The following is a 27,819-nucleotide window of genomic DNA, read 5'->3' on the forward strand; positions in this document are numbered from 1 at the left end:
ATTCTTAAAGTTGGAGATGAAATTGTTCATGACTCAAAAAGAATTGCAAATATATTTAATGATTTTTTTATTCAATCAGTAAAAGATCTTGCATCTAATTTTTTTAAAATTGAAGTTGATAGGCAGTACATAGATATGGATCAAGATGCAAATCAATTTGAAAATATGGAGGATAATGTTAAATTATTTGGAATATATTCAGGAAGTAGATCAATCTGTAATTATGAGAATTATTTTGTGAGATTACAGGGAAGCAGTAGATCCACTAGAGCGGCTTCTAGTGGAAATTGTAGAGTTACACATTGTAAAACATCATTTGCTCAGACTGCTCTCTCAGTGAAAGGTGTGAAATTTTTTAACTTGTTGCCTGATTATTTAAAATCTACTGTAAATTATATATTTTTTTAAAAAGCCACAAAATCTTGGTTGATACATCAACAAACCTGTAGTCATGTTTAGGGTATTAGTATTATAAATTTGCGTACTACTTGTTTTTTTTGTAATTGTAATTTGTAAAAGCCCTTCTAGGGACAAGTGTTGCGAATTAGCTTTGGCTATAAGCACTATGGTACGTGCATGGGATGACTGTTGTTTCAGTTCCATCTATGTTCATTGTATCTATCCCTAAACAAATAAAATAAACAAAACAAAACAAAACATTACGCAACAGTCTTGTGACAAGTATGACACGTCACCATGGAAACAATAAGGAGACACATTCTAAAAGAATAGTTGTGTTAAACTCTGGGAGCTCAGCTAGAATATTTTAAACTTATGTGTGAAAGGGTTAATATTAGACTGTTAATAAAGACTACTAGGGTTTTAAGAAATGATTTTTATAATTATTTTTCCCCATCTTCCCATCTTCAGGTTTTTGGGTCCTGCTGCAGATGAAGCTTGTCAGTATGTGACTGGAATTGTGGGTAAAAACCCGTTACTCCTGAGAGAGCTGAATCTGAGTGAACGTGAACTAGGAGACACACGAGTGAATCAGATTGCTGCTCTACTGCAGGATAAACACTGTACACTCAACACACTGATGTGAGTATTGTGTATTCTTTTATACTTTACAGTGTACAGTACTGTATAAGTATCTTTAAAACAGAATACCAGTTTATATTAAATTTTGATAATTGTCATTTATTTATTTTTTTAAGCTTATTTGTATAGAAAGCCATTAGGCCTCAGACACTGCACACTGCTAAAATAAACAGCACAGTTGATGAAAACTTCAAACTTAGAAATGAATGAACATGACATAGAGGTTACGCAGCTAAATATAGTGAATCCCAGTTAAAGTGCAAACAATCACAAATTCTTATTTCATTTAAACCTATTATCATGACCACAACTTATTGGTGTGTTCGCACAACAATCACAAACATTAGACTGAATGTTGCTGCAGTTGTAAACACAGTTGAATAAAAGCCACTAATTAGCATTTCACTCCTGCATATGAATACAAGGCATGTTCAACATGAGGATTAGATTAAAACATGTTTATAGTTGCTCATTTAGAAATGAATAAGGCAGACCGTGCAATATTCACAGTGAAATGAGTAAAAGAGAATTGATTTCTGATGCTTTCTGAAGCGTGCTGCAACTGCTACAGCAAGTATTAGCTGAGTATGTGAATGTTGAGCAGCAGCTTATTGGCTCCTGATGCGATAGAAACCAGTCAGCCATGTGAATATTGATGTGATTATATTAGATTGAGTGCCATGCGCCATGTAGTTTCATGACAGAGCTTTGTATTTATTGACATGTTAAAGCTGAAAGAATAATGGTGAATGAGAAAATGAAGATTGTAACATGCTTGTTAAGTTATTACGGTAAAAGCACAAGAAACTGTGCTAGAGAACTGCTTTCTCTATTCACAAGCTTTCAGGTGTCCCTGTGTGCGCACACACACCTGAAGCATGTACAATACAACAATACACTATATTTACATATTACACATTATGCATCAAAATGCCTGACTTGAAGTGTATTCAGGTGAACACAGTCAGATATGTCTAAAGTGAGCATAAACAGCTGGGAGAAAATCAAATGTGTATCAATAAATTAAATCGGTGTGTTCAGTATTAAAGTGACAGCAACTTAATATACCTGCTGCTCTTGACTGAAAAACCTTTGTAGCATATTTAATTTATGCAGTCCCCACAGTTTTATTTTATTTATATTTAATGACACAATTTTGTGTAGTATTTTGTACTTGAGTAATAGGCTACATGAAAAAAAAACTAATTTTCATCTTTATTCTGGTGTTTATTTGTCTTATTGCTTGTAGTCTGATTTTGCTTTTATCACAGATTGTTTACTCATTTACTTAATTGCTTAAGAAGTTTTTACTTATATTAGGCTAGGTTTGCAGTGGCATTAAAATGCATGTTGTGTCAGAAGAGAGCCCCAGTTTCTTTGACTTTAAAAATCTTTGTTCATGAAGTTGTGTGTTGTGGCTAAAATATTCCAAATAATTTTCCTGTCTTTGTTTTCTTTCTCTGCAGGCTGAATAACAACAGTATTACAGAAGAAGGTTGTGTTGCTCTGACTTCAGCATTTAATTCAAATCCTTCAAACCTGATAGATCTGGGTCTGAGTGGAAATAAACTAGGAAACACTGGAATCGAGAAGATCTGTGTTCTGTTGAGAAATCCACTATGTAGACTGAAGAAACTGAAGTGTGTATTTTTATTCATCTACATTTCTGCATGATAATATACATTTATACATTTCCATTTGGGAAGATTAACTGAAAAAAAATAAGATGGCTATGGAAATTGAAATATTTTTATTTATTTATTTTTAAAGAGAAATTGGTAACACTTTATAATAACTGCACACTATGAATCATTAGGTAAGCATTAGTAAATATTCAGTTGATCCTTTATAAAGCATTATCCCAACATTAATAATCATTAGTAAGCAGTTTATAAATACAGATATAAATGCCTTGTTCTTGATTTATAAGCAGATCTATTACAAAGGAGATTTAAAGGCTCAGTTATCTTCCTAACAGAAAGAAAAAGCTAACAAACACAACACAGAGGGATACAGAACAGAAATATTTATTTCAAAATGCAAAATAACGAAACTGTACACTTGAATTTTTATTTCATTTTTTTTTTTAATGAAATTGCAGAGGCTTTTTTTCATTTTTATCAAGTGTACAGTTGAACAGTTTCATTTTTTGCATCTTGAAAAATTAGTTACATTAATAAAGCATTTATTAACGCACTGAGCAGCTATTACCATGTGTCTAAATACTAAGATTTATAAATGTACATTTAAGTAGTTTATTAATCATTTACTTACACTTTCTAAATGATCTTATGAACCACTGACAACTCCTAAATAACTGGTTTGTAAATAACATAATCATTTAGAATATATAGCTTTCCTGTAGCTCAAATAGTAGAGCATGGCGCTAGCAGCGCCAAGATCATGGGTTCGATTCCCAGGGAAAGCAAGAGCTGACAAAATGTAAAAAAAAAAACTGTAACTTGAATGAAATGTAAGTCGCTTTGGATAAAAGCGTCTGCTAAATGCATAAATGTAGAAATGATAAATTGATCGTTAATAAAGCATGAAAATCCACATTATAGATATGCTCATGAAACAAAACATTTATAACTGTATTTATAAACTGCTTACTAATGCCTATTAATGTTGGATTGGACCAATGCTTTATAAAGGATGAATTGACTAATTACTAATGCTTAACTAATGATTAATTGTGTGCAGTTATTATAAAGTGTTTCCGAAAACTTTAAGTATTGAATGAAACTCAAATGAAGCAGGTGCTATTAATGCACTGGGTGTAGTACTTAACAGCTTTTAATGTATATTTAGTCTTTCAGACTGCAGTATCACTGAAGAAGGTTATAAAACTCTGACTTCATCTCTGAAGTCAAACTCAAACCTGGTAGAGCTGGATCTCACAGGAAATGATCCTGGAAAATCTGGAGTGAAGGATCTCATTGATTTAATGCGAGGTGGATACTGTAACTTAACGACTGTCAGGTAATAAAAGTCTTTCAGTATTTCAAAAAAGCCACAGATATATTGTAAAACCAGGTAAATGTGACAAATAAAGACAAAGCAGAATTAGAATGATATGAAGAGGACTTTACTGAATTGCAATTAAACCAAACTGGTAATATTTATGATAACTATGACTAACACAGTCTACTTTTTACTATGCTTTAATACTACACTGGACCCATAAATAGGATGCGAGCTGCAAAAGGCATAAAATTCTAACAAGATTATCTAATTTAAATTTTCTAAATGTTCTACGTCCTGTAGGTTTTTGAAAAGTTCAGCTGCACAGGAAGCGTGTGACTATCTGAGTCAAGTTCTTGGTAAAAATCCATTACTTCTGACAGAACTGGATCTGAGTGAAGATAAATTAGGAGATCTGGATTGGGAGAAGCTCTCTTCTCTTTTGATGGACTCTCATAGCAAAGTGGAGAAAATCAAGTAAGTGAACATGATTTATACATTATATCTTGTGTTTAGTCATTACAAAAGACTGAGTCATGTGTGATCAGATATGAAGAGCAGTTGATCTTATGTGTGTTGAATATGTGATGAATAATAAATAATGCTGTGTTTTTGTTCAGGCTGAATAATTGTGAGCTGACAGAGAAAAGCTGTTCAGTTCTAGCTACTGTTCTCTCCTCCAAAACCATCCTGAAAGAGATGAACCTGAACAACAGCCATCTGCTGGACTCAGGAGTCAAAGAGATCTGTAAGGGACTGAAGAATTCTAAACTAAAGATATTGAAGTGAGTACATTTCAGCATCACCTACACTTAACATTATATATTTATTGAATCTGGTTGCTTGCAGAGGTGAAAAACGGTAAGATATTTTTTTCTCTCTCATAAGTGCTATTATCTCTAGGTAACTAAAATTTACACATAAAGATTTTTTTGATGAATGTAATAAAAAATTACAAAATTAGAAATAAAATAAAATAAATGTAGCAAACAATTAGGTATAATTAATTACAATTATTTATATGAGCTGCCAGTAGTAACTGTAGCAGAATTATTATTACCATCAACTGATCTGTTCGTCCAGCGAGCATTCAGTGTAATTTCATATCAACTCTAAAAAATGATTTTGAAAAATTAAAATAACTTTCTTTCAAGGACTTGTGCAGTGTGCAGTAGACATTATCTGAGCAGTGACGGTCAGAAACCCATGTAAATTGTGCACAAAATTGTATGAACTAAACACAAACACACAACTAGTGTAAGCAAGCAAACATACAATCACATACATGAGACTGAATGAATGAAAGCATTAGAGAAATGGGATGAAGCTATGAAAAGGAGTCAGTTAACACCTGAGTGAAACCATCACCACTGTTTTCTGTAGATGGGGTCTACAGCTTATTCTAAACCTCTGTTCCATTTAGTTAAATGTATGATACTTGCATTGCCTTGGCCATTGGATGAGTGTCTGGATGCAGTCTTGGATGAAAGTCTTGATGGTTTGAAGGTTGGATGGTGTTGGAATTGCAGTCATGTTCTACCAGGTTTAAACAGTGACAAACTCCAAAGATGTTATTCTGACTCAGTGGTGGTTGAGAGAGTTTTCTCCCAGATGGAAAGTGAAGACATAGCTGTAGTCCATAGAAATAAAAAAAAAACTATGGCTTTAGGCTAAGCCCTGTCTATGAAACCGGGCCATAATGTATTTAAATTTAAGCTTTATCTTTTGTAGACTTTCCAACTGCAGTATCACAGAAGACGGATATAAAGCTCTGGCTTCAGCTCTAAAATCAAACTCACACCTGATAGAGCTGGATCTCACAGGAAATGATCCTGGACAATCAGGAGTGAAGGAGCTCAGCGATTCACAAAAGGGACGGTGGTTTTCATCAAAAACATTGAAAACACTGAGGTAAGGGTTATTAAAATAGTAAAATGCAAAAGTTTGTAGCTGGAAGAAAATTAAACCATCAAAAAGACATTTATAAAGGTTTTGAAATGACTGAAGACCCTTTAAAACAAGATTGCAAAAAATCATTATATTGCATGTATTGTCAGTGTACTTCTCCTGTGTCCAGGTTTTTGGGTCCTGCTGCAGAAGAAGCCTGTAAATATCTGAATGAAGTTCTTCACATTGAAAACCCGTTACTCCTGAGAGAGCTGAATCTGAGTAAACAGAAGCTAGGAGACACACGAGTGATTCTGATCGCTGCTCTACTGCAGGATAAACACTGTAAACTCAAAGCTATTCAGTGAGTATTGTGTTCATTTACTATTGTAGATTGATCTTAAACCAGGTGACAAAACAGTATCTCTCAGTGACTGATTTCTCAGAGACTGAATGTTGGCACAAGGTATTCTGTGTTTATAAATTCTCTCTCATGTTCATAATTTTAGGCTGTGTGATTGTGGTCTAACAGAGGAAAGCTGTTCAGCTCTCTCTACAGTCCTGAGATCAAACTCCAGTCTGAAAGAACTTGACATGAGCAACAATAATCTGCAGGATTCAGGAGTGAAGAAACTCCAGAACGGATTAGAAAATACAAACTGCACACTGCAGAAACTCAGGTGAGTTCAGTGAATCATTGTTTGATTTTAATCATAACATACTCTTTTGATCAAAATTACTATAGAAACAAGAAACAGAAAGAAACAAGAAAAACCTGCCTTTGTCAAACGATGCATTTTTCTTTACTTATAAGAGAAAGTACATTTGATGTTTTTAAGTGATTTTTTTTAAACATTTTTAAACCTTTATTTCTATTTTAAACCAGACTTTCAGACTGCAGTATCACTGAAGAAGGTTATAAAGCTCTGGCTTCAGCTCTGAGATCAAACCCTTCACACCTGATAGAGCTGGATCTCACAGGAAATGATCCTGGACAATCAGGAGTGAAGCAGCTCAATGATTTACTACAGGATCCAAACTGTCAACTGAAGACACTGAGGTGAGAGATAATTAAATAATGCAAAATAAATAATTTCTTGGCAAATTATTAACAAATATAATTTCACTAATTCAATACTCTGCACAATTTGTTGATGCATCTGAATTAAAGTGATTTCAAGATAAACAACTGATTTTCTTATTTCATCTTCCCATCTGCAGGTTTTTGAGAAGTCGTGCTGCAGATGAAGCCTATCAGTATGTGACTGGAATTGTGGGTAAAAACCCGTTACTCCTGAGAGAGCTGAATCTAAGTAGACGTGAACTAGGAGACACACGAGTGAATCAGATCGCTGCTCTACTGCAGGATAAACACTGTAAACTCAACAAACTGATGTGAGTATTTTGTAATTTCTCATGGTTTAATACTTTACAATAACTTTAATTGGTTTGGGCTGAAACTATCATTGTTGTTCAGTAGAGAAGGTTTTGAAATAAATTGAATACTGTTTCCTATCTTTGTTGTTTTTTCTCTACAGGTTGAATAATAACAGAATTACAGCAGAAGGTTGTGTTACTCTGACATCAGCGTTCAATTCAAATCCTTCAAACCTGACAGAGCTGGATCTGAGTGGAAATAAACTAGGAAACTCAGGAATGAAGAAGTTCTGTTCTCTGTTGGAAAATACACAATTCAGATTGGAGAAACTAAAGTGTGTAATTTTATTTATCTACAATTCTGCATATTATACTATATTTCTGCATGCTAGATTTAAATTTGATTAATAAATGTCCATTTAATTAGGTTAATTATCATGAAAAATTACAAATTAAATTGCTTTACAATTTTCATAATAATAATGTATTGGTGATTTTAAAATATTGTATTTCAATGTTGGCGTGGCTTTCACTGTATACACATATTTTTTAGCTTAGAAAAAATCATATTTTTTTATTTTTATTACTTATGAAACACAGTCATAAATAAGCAAGCACACTGGAGATACTCAGGTAAAATGTTAAGTGAATATTTATTAGATTTTAATTATTTGAATGGTTTTTACTTCACTACATTTTTACATTTAACAAAAGAGATAGACGCTTCTTTCAGCCAATGAATTTAGTTTTTCTTAGTGTTACTCATAAACAGCAAGTAATAATAATACATATTGTTAATTCATTCTATAAAATAATAATCAGATCAAATTAATCCCATAACTATTTAAACTGGAGAGAAATCCATTTTATTGTAAACTGTAGCTTTTAATATAGTCAATTTATGTGTGTGTGGACATCGCTTATGTTAAATGTTTATGTGTACATTATGAGGCCTGCTGCACAAAACAAATTTGGGAGGCTACACAGATTAACTTTGAGATTAGTTTGAGCAAACTCTGTTCTACTTTTTTTTTTTTTTAAACCTTCAGGTGCACAGTCCAGAATTGGTATGTCTTGTAATGTATGTATGTGTGCACCAGAGATTATGTAAGGGATAACTACAGGCTGTCTGTACATTATCCCGCTTATTACACGGCTACTTGCCACATAAGAAAAAAAACTGGACATGAATATGAATTTGAAACATTTTATTGGCATATTTGTTTTAAATTAACATGTTTATCCTTCCGCGAAACGATATAGTACCACGTGACTAACATTCTGTTTGTCACAAGATGGCGCCAAACTGTAATCTTTGTTGGCGCGGAGGGATTTTAAACATACAAGTAGTACCGGCTATGCGTTATTACTTTGGAGCGGTTATTATTTGAAAAGAACGAACCTGCAAATGTCTCAACTGACCAATCAGAATCAAGCATTCCAGAGAGCCGTGTAATAAAGTCAATTAAAATGTCAGTGGTTGCACTAACACATGAATAAAATCACATTAATGTGATTGTATTGCAATTGTAGGTCACTGTAATGTGATTACAATTAAGGTTACTGATTTATGATAACCCATTACACCCAACACTGGTTCACATGTTATCCAAGGAGGAAAAATGTATTTATGATGTATTTATAGACTTATGTGGATAATAAATGTAGTTTTTCATATTTATTATGTATTTATTTTCTAGACTTTCAAACTGCAGTATCACTGAAGAAGGTTATAAAGCTCTGGCTTCAGCTCTGAGATCAAACTCATATCTGATAGAGCTGGATCTCACAGGAAATGATCCTGGACAATCAGGAGTGCAGCAGATCCTTGATTCTCTAAATGATACAGAGTGTAAACTAAAACTGAGGTCAGATATGATTATTTCAAACAAATTATTTAAATCATGCTTATTATTTGTATTATTATTTTTGGAAATATTGTTTCATTATTGCAATCTGTTGCATCCAAAAATAATCAAAGATAACACAAAGTTAGCTGCTTTTTTATCACACTAAGTTTAGTAGGGAATTGAATTGAACTTGTTTTAGCTTCCCCTCTGCAGGTTTTTGAGTCCTGCTGCAGATGACGCCTGTCAGTATGTGACTGGAATTGTGGGTAAAAACCCGTTACTCCTGAGAGAGCTGAATCTGAGTGAACATGAACTAGGAGACACACGAGTGAATCAGATCGCTGCTCTACTGCTGGATAAACACTGTAAACTCAACAAACTGATGTGAGTATTGTACATTGTTTTATATGCATACTATCTGTAGATATTTTTATATTCTATTAAAATACAGTCAGTGCTGTTCTTTAAAGTACTTGAGAACTAAGCTTAGTTGAGCCATCATATAGATTTATCCTTCGTTTTGTAGTTTTGTGTTGTGGTTGAAATGAACTGAATAATGTTTCCCGTCTTTGTTTTCTTTCTCTGCAGGCTGAATAATAACAGTATTACAGAAGAAGGTTGTGATTCACTGGTCTCAGCATTTAATTTGAACCCTTCAAACCTGATGGAGCTGGATCTGAGAGGAAATAAAATAGGAAACTCAGGAACAAAGAAAATCTGCCCTCTGTTGAAAAATACCCAATGCAGATTGAAGAAACTTGAGTGTGTATTTTCAATTGTCTACAGTACATCTCTGCATGTTAATACACATTTAAAAATGTCCATTTGAGATTAACTGAAAAATCAAAACCATGGATGTTTAAATTTCAGTTTTGCTATTTTCACCACAGTCTAACTATCTGTAGTTGTATCTCTATTTTAAAATATTGTACAAAATACTGAAACTGAATTTTAAATATATGAATGTGGTTTAGTTCATGTAGTTTCAAGTAGTAGTTTGTCAGACGTTATTTACAGGCTGGTACTTGATATGTTTTTCCCAACAAAGAATAAACAATGTTTTATTTTTTTATCTTTATTAATTTATTTTTATCCATAGATTGTCAGACTGCAGCATTACAGAAGAAGGTTATAAAGCTCTGGCTTCAGCTCTGAGATCAAACCCTTCACACCTGATAGAGCTGGATCTCAGAGGAAATGATCCTGGACAATCAGGAGTGAAGCAGCTCAATGATTTACTACAGGATCCAAACTATCAGCTGAAGACACTGAGGTGAGTCCTGATAAAATAATACAGAAATGACTGTCTAAATATGGATTGTCTGCAACATTGTCTTCAAGGTAGATGGAGCTGCAAAAGCCATAACATTTTAGAAAAAAATATCTAATCTAAAATTCTTTTCAACTTCATATAGGTTTTTGAAAAGACCTCTTGCACAGGAAGCATGTGATTATCTCACTAAAGTTATGAGTAAAAGTCCATTATTACTGACAGAACTGGATCTGAGTGAAGATAAATTAGGAGACCTGAATGGAGAGAAGCTCTCTGCTCTTTTGATGGACTCTCATAACAAAGTGGAGAAAATCAAGTGAGTGAACGTGATTTTATACATTATAGCTTGTGTTTAGTCATTACAAAAGACTGAGTCATGTGTGATCAGATATGAAGAGCTGTTGATCTGATGTGTGTTGAATATGTGCTGAATAATAAATAATGCTGTTTTTTTGTTCAGGCTGAATAATTGTGAGCTGACAGAGAAAAGCTGTTCAGTTCTAGCTACTGTTCTCTCCTCCAAAACCATCCTGAAAGAGATGAACCTGAACAACAGCCATCTGCTGGACTCAGGAGTCAAAGAGATCTGTGAGGGACTGAAGAATCCTGCGTGTGAGCTGAAGATACTCAAGTGAGTGCATTACACTCTCAGCTACACTCAACACAGCAGCAATCACTGGAGTTTTATACATTTGATGCTCAAAATTCTATGTAAAAGACACGATTAAAGGTACTTGTCAAGTATCTTCTTTAATGTATTTCTATTATTTGCAGGCTCAGTAACTGTTCACTAACAGATGAAAACTATTCAGCGCTTACTTCAGTTCTCAGTTCAGACTCCAGCAGTCTGAGGGATCTTGATCTGAGCAATAATAATCTGCAGGATTCAGGAGTGAAGCTGCTCTCTGATGGACTGAAAGAGAACTGTAAACTGGAGAAACTCAGGTGAGTTGATGCCTAACATATTAAATGGTCTTGTAAAAGACAGTCATGGATTTGTGTTTAAAAATAGTTTTATTCATGCATTTTTATTTCTGTTCTAGACTCTCAAACTGCAGTATCACTGAAGAAGGTTATAAAGCTTTGGCTTCAGCTCTGAGATCAAACCCTTCACACCTGATAGAGCTGGATCTCACAGGAAATGATCCTGGACAATCAGGAGTGAAGCAGCTCAATGATTTACTACAGGATCCATACTGTCAACTGAACACACTGAGGTGAGATGTGATGAAATAATACAACACAAATGATATACAGGCCAATTATTTATAGAATAATTATTTCAGTAATAATTATTCAGTGTTGCATCAGAGTTAACAGTGATTTCAAGATTTAAAAAAAAAAAACTACCTGCAAGGGTTTTGTGTGATATCATCTGTGTTTTCCATTATACAATATAAAGGTGAGAACTGAATTAAAACATGCTTAAACTTCTCTTCTGCAGGTTTTTGAGTGCTGCTGCAGAAGAAGCCTGTCAGTATGTGACTGGAATTGTGGGTAAAAACCCATTACTCCTGAGAGAGCTGAATCTAAGTGGACGCAAACTAGGAGACACACGAGTGAATCAGATCACTGCTCTACTGCAGGATAAACACTGTAAACTCAACACACTGATGTGAGTATTTCTCATGGTTTCATTCTCATTAAATATACTTACCTTTTAAATATCATTAAAATATAAGATTGATTTTCACTAACTTGTTTATATTAAGAATCTCATTTCTGTTCATTTAAAGAAGGTTTTAAAATAAAACTGAAAAATTTCTTTCCCTGCAGGCTGAATAATAACAGTATTACAGCAGAAGGTTGTGCTGCTCTGACTTCAGCATTTAATTCAAATCCTTCAAACCTGATAGAGCTGGATCTGAGTGGAAATAAACTTGGAGACTCAGAAATTAAGAAGATCTGTCATCTGTTGAACAACCCACAATTCAGATTGGAGAAACTAAGGTTGTATTTTCATTAATGAACATTTCTGAATGTTAATATACATTGGTAAAAGTCTATTTGATTAGGTTTACTAAAAAAAAAAAATTCAGTTAAAAAAATGATCACCTGCATCATTAGCTTTAAAAATTGCATAAACTATTTAGAAATACATATGATATTTATTTTCTGGCATTTATTGCATTTATATGAGGAGAGATTTTTGCCGGTAATGAAAAAGGTGTGTTTGTCACTTTATATGGCTACATTTATCTAAATGTAAAAGAAGCTACATCGATAGTTTTTTTTTTTTTAATTGTTTAAATAATGACATTTCACTATGCATTTTATTTGGTGTAGAACATGGAGTACTTTGTCACAAGTCTTTTCCCCTCATACAGACTTTCAGACTGCAGTATCACTGGAGAAAGTTATAAAACATTGACTTCAGCTCTGAGATCAAACTCATATCTGATAGAGCTGGATCTCACAGGAAATGATCCTGGACAATCAGGAGTGCAGCAGATCCTTGATTTCCTGAAGAATGGGCGGTATAAATTAAAGAACATCAGGTGATTATATACTTTTTTATTATTTTTTTTTATTTTTTATTATTATGCAAGTAAAGAATGTGACAATGTTTACATGTACCAAATACAGAACCCCATAGATCAAACATATAAGAGAAGAAAAAACAAAACAAAACACGACGTAAAGAAGATGACAATATTTACATGTGCCAAAATGCAGAAACACAGACAATTAAACATATATACTGCTGGCCAACATGACAAGTCCGTTCTGATTAACTCCTGTATTTGCATTCATGTCTGTGAGCATACGTGTGTGTGTGTGTGTGTGTGTGTGTGTGTGTGTGTGCATGTGTCTGTCATTGTGTCTAGGGTTGGGGAAGGAAGCATACAACTGAAATAGCATCATAATAGATTGATAACAGATATAAGTAGTGTATAAATAAAATAAAAATAAATAAAGACGAATAATAATAATAATAATAAAGACAACAAATGTTATTAGCAACAATAACAACCATAATAATATTAATCATAATGATAATAATAATTTTAATAATAATGATTTAATCAAAACTGAGAGAGGGTGGAGGACAATGAAGAGGGCAAGTAAAAATAATAATATTAATAATATTAGTTGTGAATTATAAATTGATGTTTAATATTTGGGGGGTGCCTCCGATCCTGCTGGGCAACAGGAAGAATGCTGCTGGGCAACAGGGCCCAAAGCAACCCCCCCCCCCCATCTCCCCAAACATCAGCCATCCCCGGCCACTACTTGCATGCCACACTTATATATTTATTTATTATCTAATTAATTATGTTTTTAATGTGTAGATGTGTATATGTCTCAGCTAGTTTGTGACGCATTAAAAAAGTGAGACATGTAGTGCAGCCCAGGTCAGGGACCCGGCCCACCCACACGGCCCACTTGCCCTGTATGTAAATTAATTTATTTAATTTTTTTTGTCATGTATATGTCTCAGCTACTTTGTGATGCATTGAAACAGTGAGACGTATCGTGCAGCCTAGGCCAGAGACCCAGCCCACCCACATGGCACACTTACCCTGTATATATGTGTATATATATATATATATATATATATATATATATATATATACACATACATGCACAGGTTCGTAACAGGTGTGCATGTATTTCAGCTGATATGTGATGCATTAAAAAAAAGTGAGGCATGCAAGTCAGAACCAGCCTGTGCAAGTGGCAGTGGAAGCGATAGCTCAGGGAGACGCTGGGGAGACTCAAGTGATGTATACTTTTGAATGTTTAAATAAGCCACATATATGAATTCAAGTGTGTGCAACAACGTAGAGCGCACAAACGGGCCAGTGCAGAATTAGAATGATAGGAATGATTAAAAAATAACATAAAACATCACAAATCACTTCAACAAATGACAAATATCTTATTTGTATAATGTATATTTTCCTCAGTGTAACTTGAGGCAAGTACGTAACTATGACTTTAACCACTGGACCCATATGGAGGTTGGGAATTGCAAGAGGTATTCAGTTTTAACAAGATTTTCTTTCTTTGGTAGATTTTTGAAAAGTCCTGCTGCAGAGGAAGCATGTGATCATCTCACTAAAGCTCTGGGTACAAATCCATTACTACTGAACGAACTGGATCTAAGCAGAATTGAATTAGGAGACCTGGGTGGGAAGAAACTGTCTGCTCTTCTGATGGACTCTCATTGCAAAGTGGAGAAAATAAAGTGAGTGAACATATTTTTAGATATTAACATTTCTTTTTTTAAGGTGAAGTTATATTTATTAAAGCCCTGCAAAGTTTTTGTGGGTGAAACATAAATGTAAAGTAAAACCAAGATCAAAAACCTTGCTTATTTTTACACAGTGTTTAAAGTTTGGTGCAACAGCTTTATCAGATAACCCCAGATTTAATCTAGATTTAAGATGCCTCCTTGTCAATGCGACCCAATGAAGCTGAGAGTCGTCAGCATAACCATCTAAAGTTTTGTAATAATATTTCCAGTGAAAGCAGAAAAGGACCTTTCACACAGACTGCATATTAGTTCTAGTTGTTATCTGAAGTTGTCTGACTCCTTATTGCCAAAAACAAAATGGTAACAGTCAGGCCAATAAGATCTGAACCATCTTTATGCTTGACCATGCATTATTTTCTGTTCTGTCTGAGAGTACTTTAGAGAAATGGGAACTAGTTGTTGTTTTTGATACACTGATCGGTTTTGTTCATCGGTTTTCCTCCTGTCTTACATTTTGGTAACTCAGTTTTGTTATGATGTATCTGTAAAAGCATCTAAAGTACTAGAGGGTTACGTGTGTGAGCAGAAGACCTGTTGATCTGATGTTTTGGATATGTGCTGAACAATAAATAATTTTCTGTTCAGGCTGAATAATTGTGAGCTGACAGAGAAAAGCTGTTCAGTTCTAGCTACTGTTCTCTCATACAAAACCATCCTGAAAGAGATGAACCTGAACAACAGCCGTCTGCTGGACTCAGGAGTCAAAGAGATCTGTGAGGGACTGAAGAAACCTGTGTGTGAACTGAAGATACTCAAGTGAGTGCATTTCACTCTCAGCTACACTCTACATCAGGGCATCATTTTAGATTTAGGTTGTTCACCTCCAGAAGTGAAAATAAAAAATTACCATGTTGTTTTTTTACTTAATTTTATCTTTAATAAATTTGACACTAATAACAAGTTACTAAGAAAATTAGAAATATAAATGTAATGTAACTGGCTAATTAATTATAATTAATCAACTTGCTTAGTCTACATTCAGTCTGTGAGCCCAAATTTGATTATGTATCCGCTTGGACTCAAACATTCAGATCAGATTCCAAGCAGACAAATAAATAATCAAATTTGGGCTGACAGACTGAATAAATGTACACCGACACAATATCCACACTGGCTATCTGTATTGGCCTACACCAAAAAACAACAATAACAGCAACAGGGTTTTCAATACAGATGTTGTCTTAAAACACAAACACCTTTTGCCGTTGTGCTGGATTATTGTGTCTTAAGAGGTAGCAGCAGAAATGTAAGAGGCTCATACAGGTTTATTCCATGCCGCCATCTCCATCAGTCTCAAAACTCAAAGTGGTGTGTAGACAAGCAGTATATTGTCATTTTACACTTGAATTGCACTTTCAACAACGCAACCTTGATTCTGCAAGGACATTCAGCATGTTTTCTACAACTGATGTGTTTACATTTTACGTGGTGTGAGAAAGTGATGCAAAATCTGAGTGAAATTGATTTTCAGAAATGAGATTTGAATAGGGTTTTAAACCACATATGAATACAATTTGAAACAGATTTGCAAAAAAAAAAAAAAGTATTTAATGTAATGAAATGCATATTGTGATTTTTATTTTATTAGGGCCCAAGCCATTAAGGTGCAGGGCCCTATTGTTTTTCTAAAGATTATTATTTTATTTTTATTTTTTTCAAGATTTTTGTTTTTTTGGGCCCTTAACATACTTGAAAACTCTTGAAACTTTGCACACATGTTGAAATATGCGGTCATTAGGGCGCCGCAGATGCTGGGACCCGGGCGTGGCACAGTGGCTCTACGGTGCCCCCTGGAACACAGTCAGAAAACTTGATGTATATCTCATACATACTTGCACGTATTTATATGAATCTCGGTACACATATAGATCTCATTGAGCCGAACAACTTTCGCACTGCATGTCATAGTCTCCACCTAACAGGAAGTGAGCTATTCAGGGCTATGTAAAAAGTGCATGCTTTGTAATTTGATATACTCCTCTGAGGATTTCCAGCCGATTGCCACCAACTCGTGAACATGATCTCAAGACATTGGGGATGCTAAATTGTGAAGGGATTTTTGATATCTTGAATGTTTTGCCCGTGGCGAGGCAATGAAGTTATGGCGAGAAATGAGAGACAGGAAGCGTCTAATAACAGCCACATGCATCGCCACATAAATTATCGCATAAAAAAGCATTTTCAAAATGCTTTAAATTCAGGATCTTATTTTTACCTGATTGGCTTCAAACTTCATCAGAATAATGTCAAATGTCAACGTGGCAACATGTCAAACTTTAATATTCTTTTCTGGTGTTTTTAAGGCCCTTAACATGCTTAGAATTTAATGACACTTAACACACACATCAGCATTATTGATAGGTAGACACTGGCAAAAGCTCATAAAAGAGAGTGGAAGAGGCACTCTATAGCGCAACTTATTGACAAAACTTGGGGGGTTAGTTTTAGCTACAGTCACCAAACTTGGTACATATATTGTTCTCATCAATCCGGACAACTTTCTAATTTACAGTCATTAGCTACGACCAACAGCAAGTCGGTAATTTTGATTTGAATGTGCATTTTTGGAAAAATCAGGCTATGAATTAATGCATACTCCTCAGAGGAGAATTATACTATACACACCAAACTGTCTACATGATGGCAAAAAATTGAGGAACTTAAATTGCGAATGGATTTTGGATATCTTGAGCACTGTTGCCATGACGATTTATTAAAGTAACAGTCTTTCACAGTCTTGATGGTTTGGATGAACCCTTTAATTGCTGTATCCCTTAAAACCAGACTGCCAGAGGGGTTACTGTAAAGCATCTGCCTATTGGGCACAGTTTTCCTGATGCCACCAGGGTGGCGTTTGCACTGATGGCTTGGGCCCGCCATCGCTGCTTGCAGCTAGATTTTTATTTTATTTTTTATTTTATGATCGTATTCCGATCGGATATGCACAAAAAACGGATTTGGATTTGAAAATATGAACAAGGCTATGGTAATGACAGACTAAAACTATAAGTGGTTTACCTTTTTATATTTATCTACATATCTTATGAGAGATTCAGCTTTAATATAATTTGGTCATATTTTGTGTTTCAGGCTATTGGACAGTAATTATTTTGAGATGCAGTGTGTAAATCTTTATTATTTATATATTTATTTATTAGACTTTCAGACTGCAGTATCACTGAAGAAGGTTATAAAGCTCTGGCTTCAGCTCTGAGAGCAAACCGATCACACCTGATAGAGCTGGATCTCACAGGAAATGATCCTGGACAATCAGGAGTGAAGGAGCTCAATGATTTACAACATGATCCAAACTGTCAACTGAAGACACTGAGGTGAGATGTGATGAAATAATAAAAAAAAATTAAAAATACAAAATAATAATAATATGAAGCCGATTTATTTATAGAAATGCTTCAGGTCCTACACAGTTTGAGAACTGTAGCAGTGAAAACTGTGCCAGTAAATGACAAACAAGTGTATTGTTGGTCAGTGTTTATTATTATGCCAACATTAGATGAAGAATGAACTGAATTGAATCATACTTCATTTTCTGCAGGTTTTTGAGTCCTGCTGCAGAAGACGCATGTCAGTATCTGACTAATCTTCTGAAAACAAACCCATTACTCCTGAGAGAGCTGAATCTCAGTGGGCGTAAACTAGAAAACTCAAACGTGAATCGGCTCGCTTCTTTACTGCAGGATAAACACTATAGACTCAACACACTTATGTGAGTATTTAACATTGTTTTACACTATACATGTATCTTATCTTTAAAATATAAGAGTGTTTGATGCTTAACTGATTTGGATGAAGATGGTCACTGCTATCCATTAAACATTTTTCCCTTTCACTGCAGGCTGAATAATAACAGTATTACAGAAGAAGGTTGTGCTGCTCTGACTTCAGCTCTGAAATCAAACCCATCACATCTGAGAGAACTGGACCTCAGTGAAAATAAAATAAAAAACACTGGAGTGAATCACTTATGTGACATACTGAAGGATTCAGACTGTAAACTGGAGAGATTGAGGTGAGGAACATTCACATAAAAGAATGAAAGGTCCAGTTCTCACTATTAGCTAACTACTAACTAAAACTTTTGTCTCAATAAACTCCTAATTACTGCATATTTTTAGTTAGTAAGGTAGTTGTTAAGTTTAGATATAGGGTAGGATTAAGGATGTAGAATATGGTAATGCAGAATATGTGATTTATAATTACTATTAAACAGCCAGTATGCTAGTAATAAGCATGCTAATAAGCTGCTAGGTAATATGAATGAATGAATGATGCATTTATATAGTGCTTTTATTCTGTATTGCCATACACCCAAAGCACTTTACAATCATGAGGGTGGGTGGGTGGGGGGGATAGTGAGAATTGCTCCTTATACAAAGGTGTTACTAAATAAAACTGCTTAAAGACGACTTAAATCTAGACACTTTATTCTCCTTATCTTGTGATGAGCCAGAATTAATTCACATTTTTTCCACAATCCACAATTTGGTATTTTCTTCACCTTAATTTGTTTGTAAAATAAACTCTTTTCTTCTGTCTGTGTGTCTCTTTTCTAGACTGAAGTACTGTGGCATTACAGATGTTTCTTCTTTAACTGAGACTTTGACAAACACAAAAGCACTGCAGTTCCTAAAAGAGCTTGATCTGAGTAATAATACAATAGGAGAGTCAAAAGAGCAGCTCATTGAAGTACTGCAAGGCTCAAACTGTAAACTGAGGTGAGTAAATGTTTCTTTGTGGTGTTAAAGAGAGCTTCATTTACCTTTTTAGTCTTCAACAGATTGTTGAAAAAAAGATCCTGCTAAAATAAGTGGATATACCAGCCTCAGCTCACAACCATTCAAAATCACGATACATGTGTCTCTCTGGTGTCCTAATATTTAATTGAGAAACAATTCACTAATTTTCAATACATTGGTTTTATTCATGTTCTGAATCTATTAAATTTAAAACAAATATTTAGTCTTATTCACTAACTTAATGTACATGCAAAAATCTGCATACTAAGATTATCACAAGCAAATCATGATTCATCAGTAACTTTCATACTTATATTTATTGTATATTTGAAAAACAAAATACAGAAACAACTTTTTTTCTCTGTTCCTTCTTACAGCTTGGAGAAAGGAACTTTGTTTAGCTTGAAAGCTGGTATAAAAGGTATAGGCAGTGCTATTGGCAGTGCTATTGGTGTTACTGGTGAATCAAAAACTGTGGAACCAGAGAAATCAACAGGACTGGACGAATCATCTTCAGGTGGGAGTTTCCTCTTCAGAATCTAAAATAATTATATATTCAGTAGGGGTGTAACGGTATGACACTTTGGTGCTTACCTCAGTTTTAAAGTCACTGTTTGGTATGTTTTCATCAACAGGAGGAAAAACAAAACAAAACCGTTTATTTCTGTTTTTATTAAACTGGTTTACTGCATGAATATTGACTCTTTAAAAACAAATCTGTCAAAGCTAATGCAATACACTCATTGTACTGCATTTTATGGTGCTGTTGTAAATCAGGAGGAGAGATTTGAAGTGGTTTCACTTTTGGATATAAAATATTTGAGTAAAATGTATCTTTAAGTCAGATTTATTGAGCTCACACTTTATTGCTCTCGGGCCACTGCTCTACTGTGGAGACTATGAAGTGAAACAAAGACTCATGTGAGTTTCTAACATTTACAGAGAAGGATAGGAGGGCGGCACTGTGTTAGAACAGGCATTTTAATGAAAGTTTCCAAACTTCATAAAACAATTACCAATTAACGCTACAGATTATTATTAATTCAGTGTGTTCATACCCACATTCATTTACCTGATGGCAAATTCCTACAACTTCAAACTGTACTTAAACAACAGGCTGTTGCAGGGGCGCTGTAAGGGGGGTAAAGTTAGGATGATTCTAAGGGCCCGACGATGGGGAGGGGGGCCCCCTGAGGGGCAAACGTGATTTCTACCGAGGGGAACGCTAGAGCCCTGCATTTCAGCCCGGGCCCGACTTTTTTGCACCTGTAGGGCCGGGCTTCGGGCCAATTTTCACGTCATAGTTCAGACGCGGGCCGGGCCTCGGGCCTGTTTTAGGCTTCTCCTTATTTTTATATTTTAGACATCCATCAATTAGAGATGAAAAAAATTGCCGCGCTGGTGGAAATAACACGAGACCGTGCCGTGACTGTCAAGAGCGACTCGACAGTGTTTAGAGTCCCGCAGCAGCAGCGAGTGCCGTCAGCGCAGATGAAGAGTTCTGCGTTCAAATACACGCAATAGGCTGAAGCTTGCTGCAAAGCCCCAGCAAAAGTAATTACCATGAATGTGTTGGGGGGAAATAATAAAGGGATATTTGAATTATTTACTAAAAAACTAGTGTTTTCTGTGTCAGTGTCGCAAAGATGAAGATGATGATACTGATTCGCCATCTCCTCACTAGACGCGCCTTTAGAGAGAGATTATGATTATAATGAAAGCGTTTTTGTTTTCGTTTTTATTTATTTCATTTAGTAATTTAAAGCTTTCTATAGATATATTTATCATGTCTGTGAGGCATGTATTCGCTGACTGCAGAAAAGAGCATCATTGTTTTCTTTATTTTATAAAATTATTTTATATTTTTTATGAAAAGTTTAGTTGATATTGTGAGTGCACACAAATAAAAGTAGACCCTTTACAGTTATGAATGATGTATTACTCTTATGAGCAAAAATTAAGTTGTTTCCATTGAAAAAAATGCAATTGATTGCGCTGGTGCCTCCATGTCCTGCGCTTTAGCTTCCACTCTCCGCACAAACTACTGATGCAGCGCACATTTATATAGGTTTAACGTTTAAACATTGTTATATGCTTGAACTGTTTTAGTATATCTATAGATTTTATTTTAGGCAAGTCGTGATGATTTGAGAAGGCTACATTGATCAAACATGGCTATGATCAGCCTGCCGCTAGCCGCTTGGTCGTTACTTTTAGAAAGAAAAAAACTTTTTTAATGAACAAAAAAATGCTCCAAATGTTTTTATAAATTAACTTAATAAAAAAAAAAAAAAAAAAAAAATGAAACAAAATATAATCACTTTGCCATTACAAACAAAACTGAACTATTTTAAAAAAGACGGGCTTGGGACGGACTCGGGCTGGTAATTCTGTCAAGCTCTCAGACACGGGCCAGGCTAGGGCCTGAGCGTCTCGGGCCAGGGCCTAAATTTGAGACCCTAGCCACTAAATTTGAACACCCTCCCCCTTGCGGGAGGGCCCGAGTGAATATGCTGTCCAGAGGGCCCAGAATCCGTAGCAGCGACCCTTCTCCTACGCCTATTCTTGCATTCAGATCTGCGTCCACTCTTGAGTGCAGATCATTGCCCACTTCTTAAAATCCAGTCAACAGCTGCTGAATTGACCCAAGTCCCAAGTTTCTTTTTTCTTTTTTATGTTACACTTGGATGTATGTCACAATATAAAAAATATTCTATTTCAGATTTTTATTTGTTTCTATTTCAGATTAATTGTGATTTTAACAGATGTAGTTTAGTGCTTTTTAGAAAAGAATAATAATAATGTATACAGGTTGAAAGAAGCTCAGACTTTAAATTTAATAATGCAGCATTAATACAAAAATACATGTACGCATGAGTAATATTGAATAATTAATTTTGGTTTAGTGCTCATACAAATCATTGGGTTTAATTTACAGGTGGAGCAGTGGCAGGAAAAGGGTCCGGTCAGGGAAAAAAAGGACCGAATACACATTCTGGGACGTCACTATGAGGCCTGCAATCATGATGTATTGCTATTCATAATTCAGATTTTAACGCTAACATATATCAAATGAACTAAAAGTGAAAGTCAGAAATGTGAATGTTCAATTGTGGGCTGTGTGTACACAGATGTGAATCTGTATTATCAATATGTCCCATTTTTATATTTGTAAATATTCTTTGGACCATAATTTCATTTTGCATTTTTATACATTTTGCATCATTCTTGCATTTATGTATTACATAAAATGTGTTCATTTTTATTTGTATTTGAGTTTCAGTGTGTTTTAATGCACAAATATATATTGAAATCACATTGTGTTCGGTACATTAATCTATACATACGATTTTTTATTTTTTTACTGACAAGAAAAGTCCAGACTAAGCAAACTAAAATACTTACCACTTGTCATGTGTGTTCCCAGCTTCCCAGAATTCTACTCATATCAAATCTATTTAATGCCTGGCAATCAGTCTCATGTTCAAAGCCACATGCAGGCCTGTGAAAAAAAACTTGAGCTGTAGTGGATATCTTTTCAAACTGTCTAAATATATCCTGTACTATTAAGTCTCCTTTTGACTTCTCAAGAATGTCTGCTGCTGCTAAATGAGCCTTGGCCTGAAAATGTTCAAATAGTAATTATAATAGTAACAATTGTTTTTATTTCAATGTGCTTGTTGCTGTTTTTTAATATCTGAAGCAGACAAGGTTACTGTACATGTGATCCATTCCTTTGCTAGTGTCATCCACCGTCTGGCCCGCTTTACATGTTGTGCAGCCCAAAATTATTATAATTTGTTTCATTGCAAGCCAGGGGTAGTACTCTTTAACACTGAATTGTGTTTCTGTCCAAATAGCTGTGCACCTGTCACTCGATGTCCCAGACTCTGTTCCACTGCAAGCACTCTTCTATCCCTCTAAATCCCACCTGCAGTATATCTCCTCTTGCTGTTCAAATGTTCGAGTTCACTAGCTATCTGTATAAATATAACTGGCACCACAGCAGCAGATACAGAGATTCCTCTTCTTAAAGCTGTAAAACAGTAAAAACTCAGAACAGTATAAGCATTTTGACATGAATTAAGAAGAACCATGCTGCCTACATATAAAGACATGTTATATAATGTTATATAAGCCATTCTCATCTCACTGGCAGTTATGACATATGTAATAATTGAGATTATGTTTGATGACAACAGTGTTAATTATGTCAGTGTAGCTAACATGCAGGAAGCCATTCTTTTGTCATTTGATGTCAAATGAAATAAACAGGAAATGACATCACAGAGGATCCCTGTAGACCAGGGGTAGGGAACGTTGATCCTGGAGGGCTGGTGTCCCTGCAGAGTTTAGCTCCAACCCTAATTAAACACACCTCAACCAACCACTGATCTATATATAATGACGGCGGCTTCACTAACATGACATCATGAGCAATCCAGTTCTCTATTATAGATCAGTGGAACCAACTAATCAAGGTCTTCAGGATGCAGTTAGGTATTTTTTCCAAGGGTTTTTCAGGGTTGGAGCTAAACTCTGCAGGAGAGTGGCCCTCCAGGATCAACGTTCCCCACGCCTGCTGTAGACCCTTATGAAGGTCAAGGTCAGTAGGTATTTTTACCTTTTCATGAAAAGGCATCTTTTGTTGAAAAATGCATGAAACAAACATGAAACTTTATTGTTTGTGCTTTCTGTCTGTATTGTATAGGAAAATGGTACAGACAGGAAAGTAGGGATGAGATTTTTATCGAGATCAAATTCAAACCCGCATCCCAGTGAGTCAACAGCTCTCCCGTGTCCTGAGTGAAAACAGTCTGGTGCACACATTTAAAACTAGATTTTTAAATGATTTATGCTTCTTTCCTTATTTGTTCATCTTTTACTCAAACACTTTTACTCCCAAGTTAGACTTTATATTATATTTTGTACATAATGCATCAAAATCATTTAAGCCAAATATGAAGCAAAATTTCTAAATGTGAGCAAAGAGACATTTTGCTAAGAGACAATGATTTAATCTCAGGTCAGTTGTATTTGGTATTGATTTATGAGCTTTAATAATACAAGTTTGAACTAATGACTAAATTTGTGTCAGATATTTGTGTGTCGCTGAGGATCTTGACAACCATTTGAGAGAGAAACATGCAGGAACCACATTAATAATCAAACACATTAGCATAATGTAATCAAATCTTATGTAATTAGTTGATTTAGGATATAATGCTGCACCTCAAACTGACTTGAGTGTAACATTTATCTGCAGTTTCTCACATAATCTGAAGTGTATTTATGAACACCAGCCATTATCAACAGCCAGCTGTACAGGGAACATTAGATACTGGTTTTAGAATAAATGAACTTGAATGAGTTTTAGTGGAGGTGCGACAGGAAAGATCAAATTTGTTACATACAGATCACATGCTGCTTACAACAACTGGATATATTTAATAAAGTATGGATGTAGGGCAGGCTGCCACTAGAATGGAGGAAATACCATTTTAATTCCCTTTGCAAAACCAGGAAATTATTCTTGAATCTCAAATGATTCTCAAAACTGTTGCTACATGTGATGGAGAACCATAATACAGATTTATATGATGAGTGTCACGAAGCATAACATCTAGCCTATATATGTACTTCCTAATCCAAACAGAAATGACTAAATGTAAGAAATAAATGCAAACCAGATGTCAGGCATATACAATATCCAGCATCTTGGATAATAGTCCAGAAAAAGGGACAATAGTAAACGCAGTGTTGAAATTCAATACTTTACAATATGCGCGTTAGAAATAAAGGCTAGTGGAAGTCCACTCCCATCCAGCAGGTGGCAGAACTTGTTTTCGCAAAACGCCAGTAAAAACCGAGAAAACGAAAGTAAGGACGTATACGAAAACAAAGAAACTACTTTTTGCAAATGAGGATGTCAGAGTGACCAAATTAAGTAGATTAACGCTGGCAATGGCTACCAAAGTCAAACGCAAAGCATTTTAATGGGATATTTGACCAGATACTGGACTTTTGTTTGGAATCGTACGAGGTGACGTGATCAACAAGCGTAAAGGACAGAAAAAAAATCTTAATACATTAGACTGTAAGTACGTATTTTCCCGATTAGCCTACATTTATTTTGGGAAATAAATAGGGTTTCAAACGTGATTACAGGAGGCCTATATATATCCGGATGTTTTACCAAGGCTATACTCTGATCAGAGATCATCAGACGAATCTTCCAGAAATTACTGTTAAAATGAAGTGTTTTGGAAAACTAGGGGGTTTAAAATAAAAGTTTCTGAAGGTTCTGTTTCGGTTTCATTTTGTTTTTGAGACGTGGAATCGATTATTTTATGGTCATAAGCATATGTGCATCCGGTCTATTTCCTGAAATTAATTAGAGCCATATGTTAAATTCCTTATATGATCTGAAATGATTAAGAACTTTAATTAAAATGGCAACGTAACTCACTTTTTTGCCAGCTCAACTGTCTTCATTATTTTCTTGAATAACTGCCATGTTGCATCTCAGTAACATCTCCAAGTCAAACTGAACGGTTGATTGTGTTGAGCTGCAGGATGTCAGAGGAGCAAGAAAAGGACTCTCTGTCTGAGATGAGTCTCTCAGAGAAACAGAGGTAAGACTGAATCTGTTCGCAGAAAATCATTTTAGACAACTTTAGTTTTGTCGAGGTTCCAGTTAATTTGCATATTTGCAGATGCTTCGCAAAACTTCAATTTTTAACTGTTTTTTAACAAACAGACCTATTACTCAGAACAGTGCTCCTGCCATGGCTGTAGATGATTTGGGACTATAAATTCATAATTTGTCATCACTGCAAATCATCATAGGTAAAAGACATGACTAAAATAAACTAAAAACATAAAAAAAAAAAAGTAGCCAGTATTAAATATCTGAAAAGCAAAATCATTTACAAAATGAATCAAATTTACAGTCACAGTTCAGCACTAAACCTCAGCAGTATATAGATATGGACAAAAATGATTGCAAACAAACAACTTTTGTTTTTAAAACAGAACTTCATTGACAGACACTAGACAGTAACTACAGTTAATTTAATTGAAGTATGCTGACAGAACTGTGTAGCGACAGCATCTCGACAGTCCATTTGATTAAAAAAAAAAAAACTGTTCAGTTAGTCAAGTATTTTTAAAAATCATGAATATAATATTTAATCTCCCATCTTAACTACATTAGAAATCATTAAACCAATGTGAGCCAGTAGTGGAATGATTGTTAACTTTTAAACTGGATTTTTTTTTTTTTATCTACTCTATATCTTTTATCTACTTTTTTATCTACTCTTTATCTATGATTTGGTATCATTAGTGTGAGATCAGGTTCACATGTGTCCAGCTCTGTGTCTGTGAGGAGTGACCATTCAAAAGGTGACATGCCAAACTTCAGTGAGAAAAAACCATCAACTACAAGAAGGTATTTCATGTGCTGTACATTATAGCATTGCATAGCTGTGATTTCTGTGAGAGAACCAGACTGAATACGTTTGTAAATTATGAAACCCAATATCTGGTAACATTTATTGAACTCTGTTTGGAGTTTCTTTCCAGTTACACAGTTACACAGGCAGCCACAACAAACTTAAATTTACAATGGAAAAAAGCTCATGCAACCAAACATAAATGTTTATCCATCCATCCATCTATAGTCGTGATGGACAAATGCACATCTATATCTTTCGTTGCCATTTGCAACTTTAAAACCTTTTCAAATGAGACGGAAGTAACAAAGTAACACGACTGAAGTCAATAATAATAATAATAATAAATTCCTTTCTGTTCTTTGTGTCATCAGTGTGAGATCAGGCTCGCATGTGTCCAGCTCTGTGTCTGTGAAGAGTGACCGGTCAAAAGGTGACATGCCGAACTTCAGTGAGAAAAAACCATCAACTACAAGAAGGTATTTCATGTGTTGTACATTATAACATTGAATTATTTATTCAATGTGGTACATTTGACGTAACCTGACTGAGAAAAACAGTTTATGGCTGAACACAATGTCCGATAACCTTTATTGAACCTGGTCTGGAGCTTATTTCCAGTAATAGAATGAAATAATACTAGGGGGCATAAATTCATCATGGAAAATAGATAATTCAACCGAACATTACCTCCATCCATCCATAGTGATGAAGGACAAATAAACAGTGGTGTAATGTAACAAAGTAATAATACTTGCATTACTTAAAGTCCCCATGAAATCAAAATTAAAGTTTTTTTGGGTGTTAGAATCAATATGTTAGTCTTAAGGTTATCTATAAGCCAGTGTGCTCTAAAACAGTGACAAAATTTGGATTTAGAAGATATAAGCACTCAAAGCTTGCAGTTCGTCACTTTCGCTAAAATGGATCAACGATTTTTTTTGACGTCACC

General features: G+C 34.9%; 2 protein-coding genes across 4 annotated transcripts in view; both read left to right on the forward strand.

Annotated features, from left to right (window-relative positions):
• LOC306874610 (uncharacterized protein) overlaps window positions 1-22,729 on the forward strand; it is a gene marked incomplete at its 5' end in the record, with an annotated part of 41,247 nt that extends 18,518 nt beyond the window's left edge. Inside the window, 30 exons of the mRNA XM_079424758.1 lie at window positions 871-1,041; window positions 2,508-2,681; window positions 3,853-4,023; window positions 4,309-4,482; window positions 4,626-4,790; window positions 5,737-5,916; window positions 6,083-6,256; window positions 6,402-6,572; window positions 6,779-6,952; window positions 7,114-7,287; window positions 7,431-7,604; window positions 8,970-9,137; window positions 9,333-9,503; window positions 9,708-9,881; window positions 10,219-10,392; window positions 10,535-10,708; window positions 10,853-11,023; window positions 11,167-11,337; window positions 11,436-11,609; window positions 11,837-12,007; window positions 12,169-12,342; window positions 12,720-12,890; window positions 14,411-14,584; window positions 15,239-15,409; window positions 17,812-17,985; window positions 18,210-18,380; window positions 18,510-18,683; window positions 19,228-19,389; window positions 19,788-19,927; window positions 22,349-22,729. Coding sequence (XP_079280884.1) covers window positions 871-1,041; window positions 2,508-2,681; window positions 3,853-4,023; window positions 4,309-4,482; window positions 4,626-4,790; window positions 5,737-5,916; window positions 6,083-6,256; window positions 6,402-6,572; window positions 6,779-6,952; window positions 7,114-7,287; window positions 7,431-7,604; window positions 8,970-9,137; window positions 9,333-9,503; window positions 9,708-9,881; window positions 10,219-10,392; window positions 10,535-10,708; window positions 10,853-11,023; window positions 11,167-11,337; window positions 11,436-11,609; window positions 11,837-12,007; window positions 12,169-12,342; window positions 12,720-12,890; window positions 14,411-14,584; window positions 15,239-15,409; window positions 17,812-17,985; window positions 18,210-18,380; window positions 18,510-18,683; window positions 19,228-19,389; window positions 19,788-19,927; window positions 22,349-22,422 — 5,035 coding nt within the window. The 3' untranslated portion in view covers window positions 22,423-22,729. The remainder of the gene's footprint in view (window positions 1-870; window positions 1,042-2,507; window positions 2,682-3,852; window positions 4,024-4,308; window positions 4,483-4,625; window positions 4,791-5,736; window positions 5,917-6,082; window positions 6,257-6,401; window positions 6,573-6,778; window positions 6,953-7,113; window positions 7,288-7,430; window positions 7,605-8,969; window positions 9,138-9,332; window positions 9,504-9,707; window positions 9,882-10,218; window positions 10,393-10,534; window positions 10,709-10,852; window positions 11,024-11,166; window positions 11,338-11,435; window positions 11,610-11,836; window positions 12,008-12,168; window positions 12,343-12,719; window positions 12,891-14,410; window positions 14,585-15,238; window positions 15,410-17,811; window positions 17,986-18,209; window positions 18,381-18,509; window positions 18,684-19,227; window positions 19,390-19,787; window positions 19,928-22,348) is intronic.
• Window positions 22,730-25,268: 2,539 nt separating this feature from the next.
• The window catches only part of LOC306874981 (NACHT, LRR and PYD domains-containing protein 12-like), a 123,303-nt gene continuing 120,752 nt past the window's right edge, over window positions 25,269-27,819 (forward strand). The window contains exons 1-4 of one of the 3 annotated variants that reach the window (XM_079425323.1): window positions 25,269-25,511; window positions 25,986-26,045; window positions 26,759-26,863; window positions 27,242-27,346. In XM_079425323.1, coding sequence (XP_079281449.1) covers window positions 25,987-26,045; window positions 26,759-26,863; window positions 27,242-27,346 — 269 coding nt within the window. In that variant the 5' untranslated portion in view covers window positions 25,269-25,511; window position 25,986. Of the gene's footprint in view, window positions 26,046-26,758; window positions 26,864-27,241; window positions 27,347-27,819 lie in introns of all 3 variants that reach the window. The other 2 variants (XM_079425324.1, XM_079425325.1) reach the window with 2 other exon arrangements.

Source organism: Barbus barbus (assembly GCF_936440315.1).
Source record: "Barbus barbus genome assembly, chromosome: 9".
Lineage (NCBI taxonomy): Eukaryota > Metazoa > Chordata > Actinopteri > Cypriniformes > Cyprinidae > Barbus > Barbus barbus.